Source organism: Oncorhynchus kisutch, linkage group LG12, assembly GCF_002021735.2.
Source record: "Oncorhynchus kisutch isolate 150728-3 linkage group LG12, Okis_V2, whole genome shotgun sequence".
NCBI lineage: Eukaryota > Metazoa > Chordata > Actinopteri > Salmoniformes > Salmonidae > Oncorhynchus > Oncorhynchus kisutch.
Genome location: NC_034185.2, coordinates 38,182,345 through 38,204,798, shown reverse-complemented (window position 1 = coordinate 38,204,798; position 22,454 = coordinate 38,182,345). Strand labels below are relative to the sequence as shown.

General features: G+C 41.2%; 1 protein-coding gene across 3 annotated transcripts in view; it reads left to right on the top strand.

Annotated features, from left to right (window-relative positions):
* Window positions 1-22,454, top strand: part of LOC109900969 (1-phosphatidylinositol 4,5-bisphosphate phosphodiesterase beta-1) — a 245,935-nt gene that overhangs the window by 156,379 nt on the left and 67,102 nt on the right. For all 3 annotated transcript variants that reach the window (XR_004211942.1, XM_020496905.2, XM_031837515.1), the window contains exons 12-19: window positions 453-535; window positions 1,236-1,320; window positions 4,606-4,777; window positions 6,287-6,373; window positions 7,017-7,087; window positions 7,292-7,388; window positions 7,644-7,728; window positions 8,209-8,333. Coding sequence is in view for 2 of the 3 variants with exons in the window: in XM_020496905.2 (XP_020352494.2) it covers window positions 453-535; window positions 1,236-1,320; window positions 4,606-4,777; window positions 6,287-6,373; window positions 7,017-7,087; window positions 7,292-7,388; window positions 7,644-7,728; window positions 8,209-8,333 (805 nt within the window). In the remaining variant the exon portion in view is untranslated. The remainder of the gene's footprint in view (window positions 1-452; window positions 536-1,235; window positions 1,321-4,605; window positions 4,778-6,286; window positions 6,374-7,016; window positions 7,088-7,291; window positions 7,389-7,643; window positions 7,729-8,208; window positions 8,334-22,454) is intronic.

Below are 22,454 nucleotides of genomic sequence, written 5' to 3'. Positions count from 1 at the left end.
TGGATTGAGAGTAAAATAAAAATGTGTAAGTGGACTGGTAGAGGGAACGAGAGACGGAGAGAGAGTAGGGGAAGTGTGTGTGATAGAGACAGAGGTAAAGCTATTAAGTGCATTAAATGCATTAGTGTTTGTAAAATGGTTGTACATTTCACTTAACCACTTCATCTTAACACTCCCTATCAGATGTTCAATGAGTCAACAAGCTCTACACCAGTTGCTCTCCACATCACTGTAAATACTGTATAATACCAATATTGTACTTCAAATATTCCTATATTTTGGTTTAGCCTGACCATAGGTCATTTAGTTAAGAGTTGATGAAAATCTGAGTTTCAACACACATCTATGAAACTAGACTCACCAATTCTGATCAGCGATCACATTCATTGATCTTTGCTCCCATTGGTCATTGACCAGCTCTGACACCCTGTCTGTCTGTTCTGTGTCTACAGGAAGTGATTGAGGCCATAGCAGAGTGTGCCTTCAAGACCTCCCCTTTCCCTGTCATCCTCTCCTTTGAGAACCACGTGGACTCGTAAGTCAACAACTCTCACGGACTCTGTGTGTTATCCAGAGTTGACCTTTGTTTGATGTCTTTGATGAATGTACACACCACCAACGTTCCCATTTGTTTAACCTCAGTTCACACTGTGCGCAGTTATGTTAGTACCATTTTAACTGCCATGCTAATGCTCGCCACTCTTATGTCATGCGCTAATTAACTGTATGCTAATGCTAGCTAGTCGTAGAGTAGGGCATTAGCTAATAGCTACATGGTAATACTAGCTACTCGGAAGCCATTAGCTCGGAAGCCACATGCTAATGTAGGGAAGGTGGTTTGGTTAGCCACGTTTGCATGGTGAGTAACCCTGCCTGAGACTTGAAGACTTGGGTTAGCTCCCCGGCGTGCGAACACAAACTTGTGGCGCGCATGAGACCCAGGTTGGAACTGTAGTTTGGTCACATTGGTGGCATGCTCCAGATGGGTGTCTGCAAGGAGTAGGTCACAGAGGGATAAAGTGTGACTTAGCCCAGGTCATCTGTTGAACCACACTCGCACGATGTGTGACCTTGCCTGAGACTTGCGTTAGCTTCCCCAGGACACCCAGGTTCGAATCCCAAACGATCATAGTAACTATCCACTCCAATAGTCGATGTCGAAATACTAACATTAGGCCACTGTGAGGTGATTGTAAGGGTGTTAACGATGTGTGTGTGTGTGTGTTGCCTCCCAGGCCCAAGCAGCAGGCCAAGATGGCGGAGTACTGCAGATCAATATTTGGAGACATGTTACTGACCGACCCTCTGGAGAAGTACCCTGTAAGTACAGAAGGCACAGTCATGTTCACACACTATACACACGCATTGTCATACGCACAGTTCTAGACACCATTATGGCATGTACCTGTGAGTGTGGAGTGTTCCTCACCATTCAGCCGTCTGAACAGCCTCATGTGGACTAAACCTAGAAGTTTACCCTGCCTCTATTCATCTCTCTATATCTCTATCTCTCTATCTATCTCTCTCTCTTTCTCAATTCAATTCAACAGGCTTTATTGGCATGGGAAACATGGGTTAACATTGCCATCTCTCTCCCTACCTACCTGTCTATCTCTCTCTCACCCTTCCATCTCCCTTTATCCAAACATACCCTTTTCACCTGTCTGCTATTACAATCACATGGTTCTCTCCCTCCCTATCAATCAGACCCTTACCCGGCTATCAGAGGCTAAACTGCATATGGGCAGTCTCTCATGGTAGAATGAATGGAGATGGGTTACCGTGCATGTGTGTTGTGTTACGGGGTAATCCGTATGCTGTATTTGTAGGAAACCCTTTATCTACTCCCCCCCCCCCCCCAGTTGCCATGGCTACCAGTGAAAAGCTTGCGTTGTCCCTTTGTGGAGGAACTTTTTCTTCCGAGCCCATTCTTACATAACGACAATCAAACGCACGCACGAACGAACTCACAAGCACAGACAGACGAGGACACAGAGACACCTACAGTTACCATCCGTCCCTTTAATCAGCAGTGAACTGTTAGTCTTCCCTGGTGGAATGAAGAAGCCTAACTTTACACATTACCTCACTGGGTGCAATAGCAGTAGGGCTATTGTGTGTGTGTGTGTGTGTGTGTGTGTGTGTGTGTGTGTGTGTGTGTGTGTGTGTGTGTGTGTGTGTGTGTGTGTGTGTGTGTGTGTGTGTGTGTGTGTGTGTGTGTGTGTGTGTGTGTGTGTGTGCGTGCGTGTATAAGCGCAGAGCAGTACTTTCTGAAAAGAGGTAGAGAGAAAGAGAGAGAGAGTCGGATATCCACTATAGAGTGAGTGATAAGTGGGCACAAAGAACAAAATGCCAACTTCTCCCACTAGCTTCCCAGTTGCTTCCGTTTAAGGGGGAAATGCTCAACTCGCTTTCGAAGACAAGTGGATATGGCAGATGCTCATATCAAGTGTGATGCTGTTTAACCTTTTACTGCAGTGAGCTAAATCAGGGTCACACAAAGTGTTTCTTGGTAGTCTTAAACATATCTACTTTGAAAACAAAGTATACACCTCACACACATGGCTATGGGCTTTAAAAAAGAAGACACATGTACCATGTCAGATATAGAGTTGAAATGTATTCAATTATGAGTTGGCATTCCAATATTACACTTTATATACATCACAGAAGACTGAGATATAACAAAACTGTTTGACATAGAAACACCGGATTGTCTTTGTGTTTTGTATTAATGATGAAATTCTAAAAGACATGAATAACATTCCACCCATGAGGCCACGAGAGGTTTTGGTCATTGACTGCAAGGAAAGGGCCGCAGCTCAGGAAGTTGTTAAGCGTATGTGCGGGCCCGTGTGCATGCCTGCATGCTTGCATGTGATAACAGAATCCGTCTTCTAGTGCGCCATCATTAATGGGCATCAGCAGTGTGATCCAGCAGAACAGAAATGTATCACATGAATTAACCAGTGTTGTGCTTTCTCAAGCCTGCTCTCTAGAGAGAGAAAGTGTTTGTGGATACACTCCCACTCTCCCCAAAGGAAGCATATTCAGGAGTGTAGAACGTTTTGAAGCTGTAGACTAAACGCTTTTGAAGCTGCAAACTAAACGCTTTTGAAGCTGCAAGCTGAACGCTTTTGAAGCTGCAAGCTGAACGCTTTTGAAGCTGCAAACTAAACGCTTTTGAAGCTGCAAGCTGAACGCTTTTGAAGCTGTAAACTAAACACTTTTGAAGCTGTAAACTAAACACTTTTGAAACTGTAAACTAAACACTTTTGAAGCTGTAAACTAAACGCTTTTGAAGCTGTAAACTAAACACTTTTGAAGCTGCAAACAACACTTTTGAAGCTGTAAACTAAACGTTTTTGAAGCTGCAAACTAAACGCTTTTGAAGCTGCAAGCTGAACGCTTTTGAAGCTGTAAACTAAACACTTTTGAAGCTGTAAACTAAACACTTTTGAAGCTGTAAACTAAACACTTTTGAAGCTGTAAACTAAACACTTTTGAAGCTGTAAACTAAACACTTTTGAAGCTGCAAGCTGAACGCTTTTGAAGCTGTAAACTAAACACTTTTGAAGCTGTAAACTAAACACTTTTGAAACTGTAAACTAAACACTTTTGAAGCTGTAAACTAAACGCTTTTGAAGCTGTAAACTAAACACTTTTGAAGCTGCAAACAACACTTTTGAAGCTGTAAACTAAACGTTTTTGAAGCTGCAAACTAAACGCTTTTGAAGCTGCAAGCTGAACGCTTTTGAAGCTGTAAACTAAACACTTTTGAAGCTGTAAACTAAACACTTTTGAAGCTGTAAACTAAACACTTTTGAAGCTGCAAACTAAACACTTTTGAAGCTGTAAAATAAACACTTTTGAAGCTGCAAACTAAACACTTTTGAAGCTGCAAACTAAACACTTTTGAAGCTGCAAACTAAACACTTTTGAAGCTGCAAACTAAACACTTTTGAAGTTGTAAACTAAACACTTTTGAAGCTGTAAACTAAACACTTTTGAAGCTGTAAACTAAACACTTGAAGCTGCAAACAACACTTTTGAAGCTGTAAACTAAACACTTTTGAAGCTGTAAACTAAACACTTGAAGCTGCAAACAACACTTTTGAAGCTGTAAACTAAACGCTTTTGAAGCTGTAAACTAAACACTTTTGAAGCTGTAAACTAAACACTTTTGAAGCTGTAAACTAAATGCTTTTGAAGCTGTAAACTAAACACTTTTGAAGCTGTAAACTAAACACTTTTGAAGCTGTAAATTAATTGCTTTTGAAGCTGTAAACTAAACGCTTTTGAAGCTGTAAACTAAACACTTTTGAAGCTGTAAACTAAACACACTGCCAAACCAACTTGTAATGGCCTTTTTTTCATTCGGTTCACTAAGCCTTTCACACCAGCAACTTCTCATCGTCATAACACTAAATTATTTTTGATACCCTTGCCGACCACACACACCCACCAACATCATCAGCAGCAGGACCTTTGCTTGCGTGTTACTTTCACGTAAAGAGTAACTCATGTCTCTCCCTCTCTCGCTCCCTCTCTCTCTCAATCTCCCGCGCCCTCTCTCTCCCTTCACCCCTCTCTCGTTGTCTCTAGTTGGAACCAGGTGTGCACCTGCCCAGTCCTATGGATCTGACGGGAAAGATTCTGGTGAAGAACAAGAAGAAACACATCAAGACATCGAGCACCAAGAAGAAACTGTCAGAGCAGGCCTCCAACACGTACAGCGACTCATCCAGTGTACATGAGCCTTCTTCTCCCAGCACAGGTATGGGACACACACAGCAGCAGCAGCAGCAGCAGAAAAACACGTCTCTTGTAGGCCGTTCACAAACAGAGGGTGGTTATTTGATTTATAATAAAGTGCAACGCTGCGAGTCAGCAGAAGTGCTAGTGGGAGAATTGCTTGCCAATCATAAATCCTACATCTTGTAGTAAGAGATGGCTGTAGTTGCTCATCCATCGCTTTCATGGCCCTCTCCATCAGTGAGCTGTGTTATTGACTATTTCATATACTCATACACTCCCAGTCCCACCCCAGGCACACACACTCACTGGTGGGGCCGAAACTCTAGCTCTGGTGCACATGCGTGTATATCAACCTAGGCCAGCCTGCCTGCTTGCTTTCATGTGTGTGAGTGTGTGCTGGCTTCTGTGTGTTTGTGTGCGTGTGTGTGCGTGCGTGTGCGTGTGTGTGTGTGTGTCAGGATTAGTTTTATAACTACCCAGTAGACAGCCCTGCTGTACCAGGGCCAGGCAGGCGGGCAGGATCGATGCTCTTAGCATTCCCCTTCACACAGAATCACCCGGCATCCATCAACAGCAGCCTACTGGGGCTTCCAGCCACGCGCCACACTCATACACTAGTACACACTGCCCCCTGCTGGTACACTCACAGACACACACTCTGTCCCACACTACTGCAGTCCATGCTGATTTCTGAAGGATTTCACAGACAAATCAAATCACATTTTGTTAGACACATGCAGGTGTAACTAACAGTGAATGGTTACAGGCCCTTTCCAACAATGCAAAAGAGAAAGAAAATAGAGAAATAATAGAAAAGTAATAACACATAATAAATATAATAATACAAGTAATAATAAATACAGAATTAGTAGCGATAACTTGGCTATATACACGGGGTACCAGCACCAAGTCGATGTGCAGGAGTACGAGGTAATTGAGGTATATATGTAGGGATAAAACTATTAGACAACAGGATCGATAAGAAACAGCAGCAGCAGCATATGTGTTTAGCCAATTTAACTAACTATTTAGCAGTCTTGTAGCAGTCTCCCACGAGGGTTCACTCTGGTTGAGATCTGGCTACTGAGACACACACACCCTTTAAACCATATGCTCCTCCGAGACCCCTCTTTCAAAGTCACGGAGATCTCTTCTTCTAGCCATGGTAGCCAAAAGAATGGGCAACTGGGCATTTTTATACATGACCCTAAGCATGATGGGATATTAACCGCTTAATTAACTCAGGAACCAGACCTGTTTGGAAGCGCCTGCTTTAAATATACTCATTTACTCAAGTGTTCCCTTTATTTTGGCAGTTACCTGTATATCCCGTGAGAGCTGGTGGAGGAAGAAATCTTTGGAACGGCTTCATTGTGATGGCTGGAATGGAAATAGTTTCCATGTGTTTGATGCTCTTCCATTCATTACAGTTCAGCCATTACACTGAGCCCATCCATCCGATTTCAGGAGACACCGGCCTGCACTGTGTATATCACATATTGGTTACTCCTTATTTGTTGTCCACCAGGGTCGGCCAACCAGGAGATGACCGAGTCCTCCCAGCCTCTAGAGGTCGCTGAGCTCAGCCTCCGACCACAGGGCAGGAAGTCCATTGGTGAGTCAGGCCCATGGTCACACCATCAGATAGATACCCCTCAGTTACCTGGTCCTAAAACAACCCTTAGTAGCCTTAGTTCTATAACCTATTCCAGGGTTTCCATAATTCGGTCCTCGGGTCCCCAGGGGGTGCACGTTTTGGTTTTTGCCCTAGTGCTACACAGATGATTCAAATGATCAACTAATCATCGAGCTTTGATTATTTGACTCAGCTGTGTAGTGCTAGGGCAAAAAACTAAACGTGCACCCCCTGGGGTCCCAAGGCCGAGTTTGGGGAACGCTGACCTAGTCACTTCCTCAGTTTCTTCCTGTCCCTATTCCCTTTCCCTAGCTCCTTCCCTTAATTCATTTTCCTATCCTATCTAGGATTGCATTCTGGGAACTTTCAATAAATTCCCTGGTTTTCCACAAATTCCCTTCTAATTCCGGGTATACTCCAACTGGGATTTCAGGAAAACCAGGGAATTTATTGAATGTTTCCAGAATTTTACAACCCTGTCCCAAGCTCCTCCCCCCTTTTCCTTTCCCTAACGTACCCACTAAAACTCCAAACCCTGGCGGTTGCTTTCTGACAATACAGCCTTCAGAAATCACTAGCATGTAGCCAGAGAAGCTAACTTAAACCTGCCCTTGTCTTTCAGGTGAAGTTGAGGCAGAGAGTGACGATGATGATGATGACGATGATGACTGCAAGAAGGGGTCCATGGATGAGGTAAGTAGCCCCTCTTCCTTCTTTCTCCAGCAGCCTCAGGTGTCTCCTGTTTAATGTGTGCTGAGGCTGCCCCCTAGTGGAGATTCACAGAAAGACACTTTTACTCTTGAGCTATGTCCCGACAGTCAAACAAGGAGAGTAAAGGAGGGGAGACGAGAGGAGGCTGTTCTCTCTCTAACCGTGTGTCATGTGATCCTCCTTCAGGGTACAGCGGGCAGCGAGGCGTTTGCCACAGAGGAGATGTCCAACCTGGTCAGTTATGTCCAGCCAGTCAAATTTAACTCTTTCGAGGCCTCCAAAAGTAAGCCCTTCACTCCTGATCACAACTCAACACCTATTTAGACCACACCTATTCCGAGGAACAACACCATACACACTCATTTGAATATTCCATGTGATTGTGAACCACAGGTTTTTGGCTCAAGTTATTTGTTCTGTTACAGATTCACTCTTTCAAATGTTGCTGCATGTTTAAAAAAAAAAACAACAACTAGTAGAATCAATTCCGTAAGTTATGCCATTTTCAACATGAATTTGCCAATCAATCAATTTCCAGAGATCAATCGGAGCTACCAGATGTCATCGTTCGTGGAGACCAAAGCCTTGGAGCAACTCACCAAGTCACCTGTGGAGTTTGTCGAGTATCCTTCCCACTCTGTGTGGATGATTGACGTAAAATGTCTGTTCAAATCTTTTCAATTTTTTGAAACTGTGCAGAGTGAAGAAGTACATCAACAGCAATGTGAACTTGTAAATCACCTTCCCTGGTTAAAGTAAAAGTAGGGAGACCGGGGATCAAAGTAACACTTTTAGGCATATGCTTAATATGAAAATATTATTTGAGTTAGATTAATCATATTTTTATACAAAACAAATGTGTCAATAAATGAAAAATGAATTGATGGATTTTAACCAAACGTCTTAGGCTCGTAGTAATACTAACCAAGCATTAGCACATTGACGAACAGTTATTTCTAATTTGAGTTGAGTTATTAAGATGTTACATCTGACCCCGTGTTACTTTGTTCCCCGGTCTCCCCTATCCGTGTAAGTACTAGATATCTCAGTGCAGACGGTAAAACCCCTCTCCAGATGTCCTCTCCTTAACGGAGCGTGTCTAGGTATAACAAGCTGCAGCTGAGTCGTATCTATCCTAAAGGCACCAGAGTAGACTCCTCCAACTATAACCCTCAGCTCTTCTGGAATGCAGGCTGTCAACTGGTGGCCCTGAACTTCCAGACAATAGGTAAGACCTGATTAGTTTCACACTAGACCATAGGTAAGACCTGATTCATTTCACACTAGACCATAGGTAAGACCTGATTCATTTCACACTAGACCATAGGTAAGACCTGATTCGTTTCACACTAGACAATAGGTAAGACCTGATTCGTTTCACACTAGACCATAGGTAAGACCTGATTCATTTCACACTAGACCATAGGTAAGACCTGATTCGTTTCACACTAGACAATAGGTAAGACCTGATTCGTTTCACACTAGACCATAGGTAAGACCTGATTCGTTTCACACTAGACCATAGGTAAGACCTGATTCGTTTCACACTAGACAATAGGTAAGACCTGATTCGTTTCACACTAGACCATAAGTAAGACCTGATTCGTTTCACACTAGACCATAGGTAAGACCTGATTCGTTTCACACTAGACAATAGGTAAGACCTGATTCGTTTCACACTAGACCATAGGTAAGACCTGATTCATTTCACACTAGACCATAGGTAAGACCTGATTCGTTTCACACTAGACAATAGGTAAGACCTGATTCGTTTCACACTAGACAATAGGTAAGACCTGATTCGTTTCACACTAGACCATAGGTAAGACCTGATTCGTTTCACACTAGACCATAGGTAAGACCTGATTCGTTTCACACTAGACAATAGGTAAGACCTGATTCGTTTCACACTAGACCATAGGTAAGACCTGATTCGTTTCACACTAGACCATAGGTAAGACCTGATTCGTTTCACACTAGACCATAGGTAAGACCTGATTCGTTTCACACTAGACAATAGGTAAGACCTGATTCGTTTCACACTAGACCATAGGTAAGACCTGATTCATTTCACACTAGACCATAGGTAAGACCTGATTCGTTTCACGCTAGACCATAGGTAAGACCTGATTCGTTTCACACTAGACAATAGGTAAGACCTGATTCGTTTCACACTAGACCATAGGTAAGACCTGATTCGTTTCACACTAGACCATAGGTAAGACCTGATTCGTTTCACACTAGACAATAGGTAAGACCTGATTCGTTTCACACTAGACCATAGGTAAGACCTGATTCGTTTCACACTAGACCATAGGTAAGACCTGATTAATTTCACACGAGACAATAAGTAAGACCTGATTCGTTTCCCACCATCCCATAGGTAAGACCTGATTCGTTTCACACTAGACCATAGGTAAGACCTGATTCATTTCACACTAGACAATAGGTAAGACCTGATTCGTTTCACACTAGACAATAGGTAAGACCTGATTAGTTTCACACTAGACAATAGGTAAGACCTGATTCGTTTGGCACTAGACAACATGTAAGACCTGATTAGTTTGGCACTAGACAATAGGTAAGACCTGATTCGTTTCACACTAGACCATAGGTAAGACCTGATTCGTTTCACACTAGACCATAGGTAAGACCTGATTCGTTTCACACTAGACCATAGGTAAGACCTGATTCGTTTCACACTAGACAATAGGTAAGACCTGATTAGTTTCACACTAGACAATAAGTAAGACCTGATTAGTTTCACACTAGACAATAAGTAAGACCTGATTAGTTTCACACTAGACAATAAGTAAGATCTGATTCATTTCACACTAGACAATAAGTAAGATCTGATTCATTTCATACTAGACAGTAGGTAAGACCTGATCGTTTCACACTAGACCATAGGTAAGACCTGATTCGTTTCGCACTAGACAGTAGGTAAGACCTGATTCGTTTCACACTAGATAATAGGTAAGACCTGATTCGTTTCACACGAGACCATAGGTAAGACCTGATTCGTTTCACACTAGACCATAGGTTAGAACTGATTCGTTTCACACTAGACCATAGGTAAGACCTGATTCGTTTCACACTAGACAATAGGTAAGACCTGATTCGTTTCACACTAGACAATAGGTAAGACCTGATTCGTTTCACACTAGACCATAGGTTAGACCTGATTCGTTTCACACTAGACCATAGGTAAGACCTGATTCGTTTCACACAAGACAATAGGTAAGACCTGATTCGTTTCACACTAGACCATAGGTAAGACCTGATTCGTTTCACACTAGACCATAGGTTAGACCTGATTCGTTTCACACTAGACCATAGGTAAGACCTGATTCGTTTCACACAAGACAATAGGTAAGAACTGATTCGTTTCACACTAGACCATAGGTAAGACATGATTCGTTTCACACTAGACCATAGGTAAGACCTGATTCGTTTCACACTAGACCATAGATAAGAACTGATTAGTTTCACACTAGACCATAGGTAAGACCTGATTCGTTTCACACTAGACAATAGGTAAGACCTGATTCGTTTCACACTAGACCATAGGTAAGACCTGATTCGTTTCACACAAGACAATAAGTAAGACCTCATTCGTTTCACACTAGACAATAGGTAAGACGTGATTCATTTCACACGAGACAATAAGTAAGACCTGATTCGTTTCACACTAGATAGTAGGTAAGACCTGATTAGTTTCACACTAGACAATAGGTAAGACCTGATTAGTTTCACACTAGACACTAGGTAAACCTGATTCGTTTGGCACTAGACAACAGGTAAGACCTGATTAGTTTGGCACTAGACAATAGGTAAGACCTGATTCGTTTCACACTAGACAATAGGTAAGACCTGATTCGTTTCACACTAGACCATAGGTAAGACCTGATTCGTTTCACACTAGACCATAGGTAAGACCTGATTCGTTTCACACTAGACCATAGGTAAGACCTGATTCGTTTCACACTAGACAATAGGTAAGACCTGATTCGTTTCACACTAGACCATAGGTAAGACCTGATTCATTTCACACTAGACCATAGGTAAGACCTGATTCGTTTCACGCGAGACCATAGGTAAGACCTGATTCGTTTCACACTAGACAATAGGTAAGACCTGATTCGTTTCACACTAGACCATAGGTAAGACCTGATTCGTTTCACACTAGACCATAGGTAAGACCTGATTCGTTTCACACTAACAATAGGTAAGACCTGATTCGTTTCACACTAGACCATAGGTAAGACCTGATTCGTTTCACACTAGACCATAGGTAAGACCTGATTAATTTCACACGAGACAATAAGTAAGACCTGATTCGTTTCCCACTAGCCCATAGGTAAGACCTGATTCGTTTCACACTAGACCATAGGTAAGACCTGATTCATTTCACACTAGACAATAAGTAAGACCTGATTCGTTTCACACTAGATAGTAGGTAAGACCTGATTAGTTTCACACTAGACAATAGGTAAGACCTGATTAGTTTCACACTAGGCACTAGGTAAACCTGATTCGTTTGGCACTAGACAACAGGTAAGACCTGATTAGTTTGGCACTAGACAATAGGTAAGACCTGATTCGTTTCACACTAGACCATAGGTAAGACCTGATTCGTTTCACACTAGACCATAGGTAAGACCTGATTCGTTTCACACTAGACCATAGGTAAGACCTGATTAGTTTCACTCTAGACAATAGGTAAGACCTGATTCGTTTCACACTAGACAATAAGTAAGACCTGATTCGTTTCACACTAGACAATAAGTAAGACCTGATTAGTTTCACACTAGACAATAAGTAAGACCTGATTCGTTTCACACTAGACAATAAGTAAGATCTGATTCGTTTCATACTAGACAGTAGGTAAGACCTGATCGTGTCACACTAGACCATAGGTAAGACCTGATTCGTTTCGCACTAGACAGTAGGTAAGACCTGATTCGTTTCACACTAGATAATAGGTAAGACCTGATTCGTTTCACACGAGACCATAGGTAAGACCTGATTCGTTTCACACTAGACCATAGGTTAGAACTGACTCGTTTCACACTAGACCATAGGTAAGACCTGATTCGTTTCACACTAGACAATAGGTAAGACCTGATTCGTTTCACACTAGACAATAGGTAAGACCTGATTCGTTTCACACTAGACCATAGGTTAGACCTGATTTGTTTCACACTAGACCATAGGTAAGACCTGATTCGTTTCACACAAGACAATAGGTAAGACCTGATTCGTTTCACACTAGACCATAGGTAAGACCTGATTCGTTTCACACTAGACCATAGGTTAGACCTGATTCGTTTCACACTAGACCATAGGTAAGACCTGATTCGTTTCACACAAGACAATAGGTAAGAACTGATTCGTTTCACACTAGACCATAGGTAAGACATGATTCGTTTCACACTAGACCATAGGTAAGACCTGATTCGTTTCACACTAGACCATAGGTAAGACCTGATTCGTTTCACACTAGACCATAGGTAAGACCTGATTCGTTTCACACCAGACAATAAGTAAGACCTCATTCGTTTCACACTAGACAATAGGTAAGACGTGATTCATTTCACACGAGACAATAAGTAAGACCTGATTCGTTTCACACTAGATAGTAGGTAAGACCTGATTAGTTTCACACTAGACAATAGGTAAGACCTGATTAGTTTCACACTAGACAATAGGTAAACCTGATTTGTTTGGCACTAGACAACAGGTAAGACCTGATTAGTTTGGCACTAGACAATAGGTAAGACCTGATTCGTTTCACACTAGACCATAGGTAAGACCTGATTCGTTTCAGACTAGACCATAGGTAAGACCTGATTCGTTTCACACTAGACCATAGGTAAGACCTGATTAGTTTCACTCTAGACAATAGGTAAGACCTGATTCGTTTCACACTAGACAATAAGTAAGACCTGATTCGTTTCACACTAGACAATAAGTAAGACCTGATTAGTTTCACACTAGACAATAAGTAAGACCTGATTCGTTTCACACTAGACAATAAGTAAGATCTGATTCGTTTCATACTAGACAGTAGGTAAGACCTGATCGTTTCACACTAGACCATAGGTAAGACCTGATTCGTTTCACACTAGACAATAGGTAAGACCTGATTCGTTTCACACGAGACCATAGGTAAGACCTGATGAGTTTCACACTAGACCATAGGTAAGACCTGATGAGTTTCACACTAGACCATAGGTAAGAACTGATTCGTTTCACACTAGACCATAGGTAAGACCTGATTCGTTTCACACTAGACCATAGGTAAGACCTGATTCGTTTCACACTAGACAATAGGTAAGACCTGATTCGTTTCACACTAGAGAATAGGTAAGACCTGATTCGTTTCACACTAGACCATAGGTAAGACCTGATTCGTTTCACACAAGACAATAGGTAAGAACTGATTCGTTTCACACTAGACCATAGGTAAGACCTGATTCATTTCACACTAGACAATAAGTAAGACCTGATCGTTTCACACGAGACAATAAGTAAGACCTGATTCGTTTCACACTAGACCATAGGTAAGACCTGATTCATTTCACACTAGACCATAGGTAAGACATGATTCGTTTCACACTAGACCATAGGTAAGACCTGATTCGTTTCACACTAGACCATAGATAAGAACTGATTAGTTTCACACTAGACCATAGGTAAGACCTGATTCGTTTCACACTAGACCATAGGTAAGACCTGATTCGTTTCACACTAGACAATAGGTAAGACCTGATTCGTTTCACACTAGACCATAGGTAAGACCTGATTCGTTTCACACCAGACAATAAGTAAGACCTCATTCGTTTCACACTAGACAATAGGTAAGACGTGATTCATTTCACACGAGACAATAAGTAAGACCTGATTCGTTTCACACTAGATAGTAGGTAAGACCTGATTAGTTTCACACTAGACAATAGGTAAGACCTGATTAGTTTCACACTAGACAATAGGTAAACCTGATTCGTTTGGCACTAGACAACAGGTAAGACCTGATTAGTTTGGCACTAGACAATAGGTAAGACCTGATTCGTTTCACACTAGACCATAGGTAAGACCTGATTCGTTTCACACTAGACCATAGGTAAGACCTGATTCGTTTCACACTAGACCATAGGTAAGACCTGATTCGTTTCACACTAGACAATAGGTAAGACCTGATTCGTTTCACACTAGACAATAAGTAAGACCTGATTCGTTTCACACAAGACAATAAGTACGACCTGATTAGTTGCACACTAGACAATAAGTTAGACCTGATTCGTTTCACACTAGACCATAGGTAAGACCTGATTCGTTTCACACAAGACAATAGGTAAGAACTGATTCGTTTCACACTAGACCATAGGTAAGACATGATTCGTTTCACACTAGACCATAGGTAAGACCTGATTCGTTTCACACTAGACCATAGATAAGAACTGATTAGTTTCACACTAGACCATAGGTAAGACCTGATTCGTTTCACACTAGACCATAGGTAAGACCTGATTCGTTTCACACTAGACAATAGGTAAGACCTGATTCGTTTCACACTAGACCATAGGTAAGACCTGATTCGTTTCACACCAGACAATAAGTAAGACCTCATTCGTTTCACACTAGACAATAGGTAAGACGTGATTCATTTCACACGAGACAATAAGTAAGACCTGATTCGTTTCACACTAGATAGTAGGTAAGACCTGATTAGTTTCACACTAGACAATAGGTAAGACCTGATTAGTTTCACACTAGACAATAGGTAAACCTGATTCGTTTGGCACTAGACAACAGGTAAGACCTGATTAGTTTGGCACTAGACAATAGGTAAGACCTGATTCGTTTCACACTAGACCATAGGTAAGACCTGATTAGTTTCACACTAGACAATAGGTAAACCTGATTCGTTTGGCACTAGACAACAGGTAAGACCTGATTAGTTTGGCACTAGACAATAGGTAAGACCTGATTCGTTTCACACTAGACAATAGGTAAGACGTGATTCATTTCACACGAGACAATAAGTAAGACCTGATTCGTTTCACACTAGATAGTAGGTAAGACCTGATTCGTTTCACACTAGATAGTAGGTAAGACCTGATTAGTTTCACACTAGACAATAGGTAAGACCTGATTAGTTTCACTCTAGACAATAGGTAAGACCTGATTCGTTTCACACTAGACAATAAGTAAGACCTGATTCGTTTCACACTAGACAATAAGTAAGACCTGATTAGTTTCACACTAGACAATAAGTAAGACCTGATTCGTTTCACACTAGACAATAAGTAAGATCTGATTCGTTTCATACTAGACAGTAGGTAAGACCTGATCGTTTCACACTAGACCATAGGTAAGACCTGATTCGTTTCACACTAGACAATAGGTAAGACCTGATTCGTTTCACACGAGACCATAGGTAAGACCTGATGAGTTTCACACTAGACCATAGGTAAGACCTGATGAGTTTCACACTAGACCATAGGTAAGAACTGATTCGTTTCACACTAGACCATAGGTAAGACCTGATTCGTTTCACACTAGACCATAGGTAAGACCTGATTCGTTTCACACTAGACAATAGGTAAGACCTGATTCGTTTCACACTAGACCATAGGTAAGACCTGATTCGTTTCACACAAGACAATAAGTAAGAACTGATTCGTTTCACACTAGACCATAGGTAAGACCTGATTCATTTCACACTAGACAATAAGTAAGACCTGATCGTTTCACACGAGACAATAAGTAAGACCTGATTCGTTTCACACTAGACCATAGGTAAGACCTGATTCATTTCACACTAGACCATAGGTAAGACATGATTCGTTTCACACTAGACCATAGGTAAGACCTGATTCGTTTCACACTAGACCATAGATAAGAACTGATTAGTTTCACACTAGACCATAGGTAAGACCTGATTCGTTTCACACTAGACCATAGGTAAGACCTGATTCGTTTCACACTAGACAATAGGTAAGACCTGATTCGTTTCACACTAGACCATAGGTAAGACCTGATTCGTTTCACACCAGACAATAAGTAAGACCTCATTCGTTTCACACTAGACAATAGGTAAGACGTGATTCATTTCACACGAGACAATAAGTAAGACCTGATTCGTTTCACACTAGATAGTAGGTAAGACCTGATTAGTTTCACACTAGACAATAGGTAAGACCTGATTAGTTTCACACTAGACAATAGGTAAACCTGATTCGTTTGGCACTAGACAACAGGTAAGACCTGATTAGTTTGGCACTAGACAATAGGTAAGACCTGATTCGTTTCACACTAGACCATAGGTAAGACCTGATTCGTTTCACACTAGACCATAGGTAAGATCTGATTCGTTTCATACTAGACAGTAGGTAAGACCTGATCGTTTCACACTAGACCATAGGTAAGACCTGATTCGTTTCACACTAGACAATAGGTAAGACCTGATTCGTTTCACACGAGACCATAGGTAAGACCTGATGAGTTTCACACTAGACCATAGGTAAGACCTGATGAGTTTCACACTAGACCATAGGTAAGAACTGATTCGTTTCACACTAGACCATAGGTAAGACCTGATTCGTTTCACACTAGACCATAGGTAAGACCTGATTCGTTTCACACTAGACAATAGGTAAGACCTGATTCGTTTCACACTAGAGAATAGGTAAGACCTGATTCGTTTCACACTAGACCATAGGTAAGACCTGATTCGTTTCACACAAGACAATAGGTAAGAACTGATTCGTTTCACACTAGACCATAGGTAAGACCTGATTCATTTCACACTAGACAATAAGTAAGACCTGATCGTTTCACACGAGACAATAAGTAAGACCTGATTCGTTTCACACTAGACCATAGGTAAGACCTGATTCATTTCACACTAGACCATAGGTAAGACATGATTCGTTTCACACTAGACCATAGGTAAGACCTGATTCGTTTCACACTAGACCATAGATAAGAACTGATTAGTTTCACACTAGACCATAGGTAAGACCTGATTCGTTTCACACTAGACCATAGGTAAGACCTGATTCGTTTCACACTAGACAATAGGTAAGACCTGATTCGTTTCACACTAGACCATAGGTAAGACCTGATTCGTTTCACACCAGACAATAAGTAAGACCTCATTCGTTTCACACTAGACAATAGGTAAGACGTGATTCATTTCACACGAGACAATAAGTAAGACCTGATTCGTTTCACACTAGATAGTAGGTAAGACCTGATTAGTTTCACACTAGACAATAGGTAAGACCTGATTAGTTTCACACTAGACAATAGGTAAACCTGATTCGTTTGGCACTAGACAACAGGTAAGACCTGATTAGTTTGGCACTAGACAATAGGTAAGACCTGATTCGTTTCACACTAGACCATAGGTAAGACCTGATTCGTTTCACACTAGACCATAGGTAAGACCTGATTCGTTTCACACTAGACCATAGGTAAGACCTGATTCGTTTCACACTAGACAATAGGTAAGACCTGATTCGTTTCACACTAGACAATAAGTAAGACCTGATTCGTTTCACACAAGACAATAAGTACGACCTGATTAGTTGCACACTAGACAATAAGTTAGACCTGATTCGTTTCACACTAGACCATAGGTAAGACCTGATTCGTTTCACACAAGACAATAGGTAAGAACTGATTCGTTTCACACTAGACCATAGGTAAGACATGATTCGTTTCACACTAGACCATAGGTAAGACCTGATTCGTTTCACACTAGACCATAGATAAGAACTGATTAGTTTCACACTAGACCATAGGTAAGACCTGATTCGTTTCACACTAGACCATAGGTAAGACCTGATTCGTTTCACACTAGACAATAGGTAAGACCTGATTCGTTTCACACTAGACCATAGGTAAGACCTGATTCGTTTCACACCAGACAATAAGTAAGACCTCATTCGTTTCACACTAGACAATAGGTAAGACGTGATTCATTTCACACGAGACAATAAGTAAGACCTGATTCGTTTCACACTAGATAGTAGGTAAGACCTGATTAGTTTCACACTAGACAATAGGTAAGACCTGATTAGTTTCACACTAGACAATAGGTAAACCTGATTCGTTTGGCACTAGACAACAGGTAAGACCTGATTAGTTTGGCACTAGACAATAGGTAAGACCTGATTCGTTTCACACTAGACCATAGGTAAGACCTGATTAGTTTCACACTAGACAATAGGTAAACCTGATTCGTTTGGCACTAGACAACAGGTAAGACCTGATTAGTTTGGCACTAGACAATAGGTAAGACCTGATTCGTTTCACACTAGACAATAGGTAAGACGTGATTCATTTCACACGAGACAATAAGTAAGACCTGATTCGTTTCACACTAGATAGTAGGTAAGACCTGATTCGTTTCACACTAGATAGTAGGTAAGACCTGATTAGTTTCACACTAGACAATAGGTAAGACCTGATTAGTTTCACTCTAGACAATAGGTAAGACCTGATTCGTTTCACACTAGACAATAAGTAAGACCTGATTCGTTTCACACTAGACAATAAGTAAGACCTGATTAGTTTCACACTAGACAATAAGTAAGACCTGATTCGTTTCACACTAGACAATAAGTAAGATCTGATTCGTTTCATACTAGACAGTAGGTAAGACCTGATCGTTTCACACTAGACCATAGGTAAGACCTGATTCGTTTCACACTAGACAATAGGTAAGACCTGATTCGTTTCACACGAGACCATAGGTAAGACCTGATGAGTTTCACACTAGACCATAGGTAAGACCTGATGAGTTTCACACTAGACCATAGGTAAGAACTGATTCGTTTCACACTAGACCATAGGTAAGACCTGATTCGTTTCACACTAGACCATAGGTAAGACCTGATTCGTTTCACACTAGACAATAGGTAAGACCTGATTCGTTTCACACTAGACCATAGGTAAGACCTGATTCGTTTCACACAAGACAATAAGTAAGAACTGATTCGTTTCACACTAGACCATAGGTAAGACCTGATTCATTTCACACTAGACAATAAGTAAGACCTGATCGTTTCACACGAGACAATAAGTAAGACCTGATTCGTTTCACACTAGACCATAGGTAAGACCTGATTCATTTCACACTAGACCATAGGTAAGACATGATTCGTTTCACACTAGACCATAGGTAAGACCTGATTCGTTTCACACTAGACCATAGATAAGAACTGATTAGTTTCACACTAGACCATAGGTAAGACCTGATTCGTTTCACACTAGACCATAGGTAAGACCTGATTCGTTTCACACTAGACAATAGGTAAGACCTGATTCGTTTCACACTAGACCATAGGTAAGACCTGATTCGTTTCACACCAGACAATAAGTAAGACCTCATTCGTTTCACACTAGACAATAGGTAAGACGTGATTCATTTCACACGAGACAATAAGTAAGACCTGATTCGTTTCACACTAGATAGTAGGTAAGACCTGATTAGTTTCACACTAGACAATAGGTAAGACCTGATTAGTTTCACACTAGACAATAGGTAAACCTGATTCGTTTGGCACTAGACAACAGGTAAGACCTGATTAGTTTGGCACTAGACAATAGGTAAGACCTGATTCGTTTCACACTAGACCATAGGTAAGACCTGATTCGTTTCACACTAGACCATAGGTAAGACCTGATTCGTTTCACACTAGACCATAGGTAAGACCTGATTCGTTTCACACTAGACAATAGGTAAGACCTGATTCGTTTCACACTAGACAATAAGTAAGACCTGATTCGTTTCACACAAGACAATAAGTAAGACCTGATTAGTTTCACACTAGACAATAAGTAAGACCTGATTCGTTTCACACTAGACAATAAGTAAGATCTGATTCGTTTCATACTAGACAGTAGGTAAGACCTGATCATTTCACACTAGACCATAGGTAAGACCTGATTCGTTTCACACTAGACAATAGGTAAGACCTGATTCGTTTCACACTAGACAATAGGTAAGACCTGATTCGTTTCACACGAGACCATAGGTAAGACCTGATGAGTTTCACACTAGACCATAGGTAAGACCTGATGAGTTTCACACTAGACCATAGGTAAGAACTGATTCGTTTCACACTAGACCATAGGTAAGACCTGATTCGTTTCACACTAGACCATAGGTAAGACCTGATTCGTTTCACACTAGACCATAGGTAAGACCTGATTCGTTTCACACAAGACAATAGGTAAGAACTGATTCGTTTCACACTAGACCATAGGTAAGACCTGATTCATTTCACACTAGACAATAAGTAAGACCTGATCGTTTCACACGAGACAATAAGTAAGACCTGATTCGTTTCACACTAGACCATAGGTAAGACCTGATTCGTTTCACACTAGACCATAGGTAAGACATGATTCGTTTCACACTAGACCATAGGTAAGACCTGATTCGTTTCACACTAGACCATAGATAAGAACTGATTAGTTTCACACTAGACCATAGGTAAGACCTGATTCGTTTCACACTAGACCATAGGTAAGACCTGATTCGTTTCACACTAGACAATAGGTAAGACCTGATTCGTTTCACACTAGACCATAGGTAAGACCTGATTCGTTTCACACTAGACCATAGGTAAGACCTGATTCGTTTCACACTAGACCATAGGTAAGACCTGATTCGTTTCACACTAGACAATAGGTAAGACCTGATTCGTTTCACACTAGACCATAGGTAAGACCTGATTCGTTTCACACTAGACCATAGGTAAGATCTGATTCGTTTCATACTAGACAGTAGGTAAGACCTGATCGTTTCACACTAGACCATAGGTAAGACCTGATTCGTTTCACACTAGACAATAGGTAAGACCTGATTCGTTTCACACGAGACCATAGGTAAGACCTGATGAGTTTCACACTAGACCATAGGTAAGACCTGATGAGTTTCACACTAGACCATAGGTAAGAACTGATTCGTTTCACACTAGACCATAGGTAAGACCTGATTCGTTTCACACTAGACCATAGGTAAGACCTGATTCGTTTCACACTAGACAATAGGTAAGACCTGATTCGTTTCACACTAGAGAATAGGTAAGACCTGATTCGTTTCACACTAGACCATAGGTAAGACCTGATTCGTTTCACACAAGACAATAGGTAAGAACTGATTCGTTTCACACTAGACCATAGGTAAGACCTGATTCATTTCACACTAGACAATAAGTAAGACCTGATCGTTTCACACGAGACAATAAGTAAGACCTGATTCGTTTCACACTAGACCATAGGTAAGACCTGATTCATTTCACACTAGACCATAGGTAAGACATGATTCGTTTCACACTAGACCATAGGTAAGACCTGATTCGTTTCACACTAGACCATAGATAAGAACTGATTAGTTTCACACTAGACCATAGGTAAGACCTGATTCGTTTCACACTAGACCATAGGTAAGACCTGATTCGTTTCACACTAGACAATAGGTAAGACCTGATTCGTTTCACACTAGACCATAGGTAAGACCTGATTCGTTTCACACCAGACAATAAGTAAGACCTCATTCGTTTCACACTAGACAATAGGTAAGACGTGATTCATTTCACACGAGACAATAAGTAAGACCTGATTCGTTTCACACTAGATAGTAGGTAAGACCTGATTAGTTTCACACTAGACAATAGGTAAGACCTGATTAGTTTCACACTAGACAATAGGTAAACCTGATTCGTTTGGCACTAGACAACAGGTAAGACCTGATTAGTTTGGCACTAGACAATAGGTAAGACCTGATTCGTTTCACACTAGACCATAGGTAAGACCTGATTCGTTTCACACTAGACCATAGGTAAGACCTGATTCGTTTCACACTAGACCATAGGTAAGACCTGATTCGTTTCACACTAGACAATAGGTAAGACCTGATTCGTTTCACACTAGACAATAAGTAAGACCTGATTCGTTTCACACAAGACAATAAGTACGACCTGATTAGTTGCACACTAGACAATAAGTTAGACCTGATTCGTTTCACACTAGACCATAGGTAAGACCTGATTCGTTTCACACAAGACAATAGGTAAGAACTGATTCGTTTCACACTAGACCATAGGTAAGACATGATTCGTTTCACACTAGACCATAGGTAAGACCTGATTCGTTTCACACTAGACCATAGATAAGAACTGATTAGTTTCACACTAGACCATAGGTAAGACCTGATTCGTTTCACACTAGACCATAGGTAAGACCTGATTCGTTTCACACTAGACAATAGGTAAGACCTGATTCGTTTCACACTAGACCATAGGTAAGACCTGATTCGTTTCACACC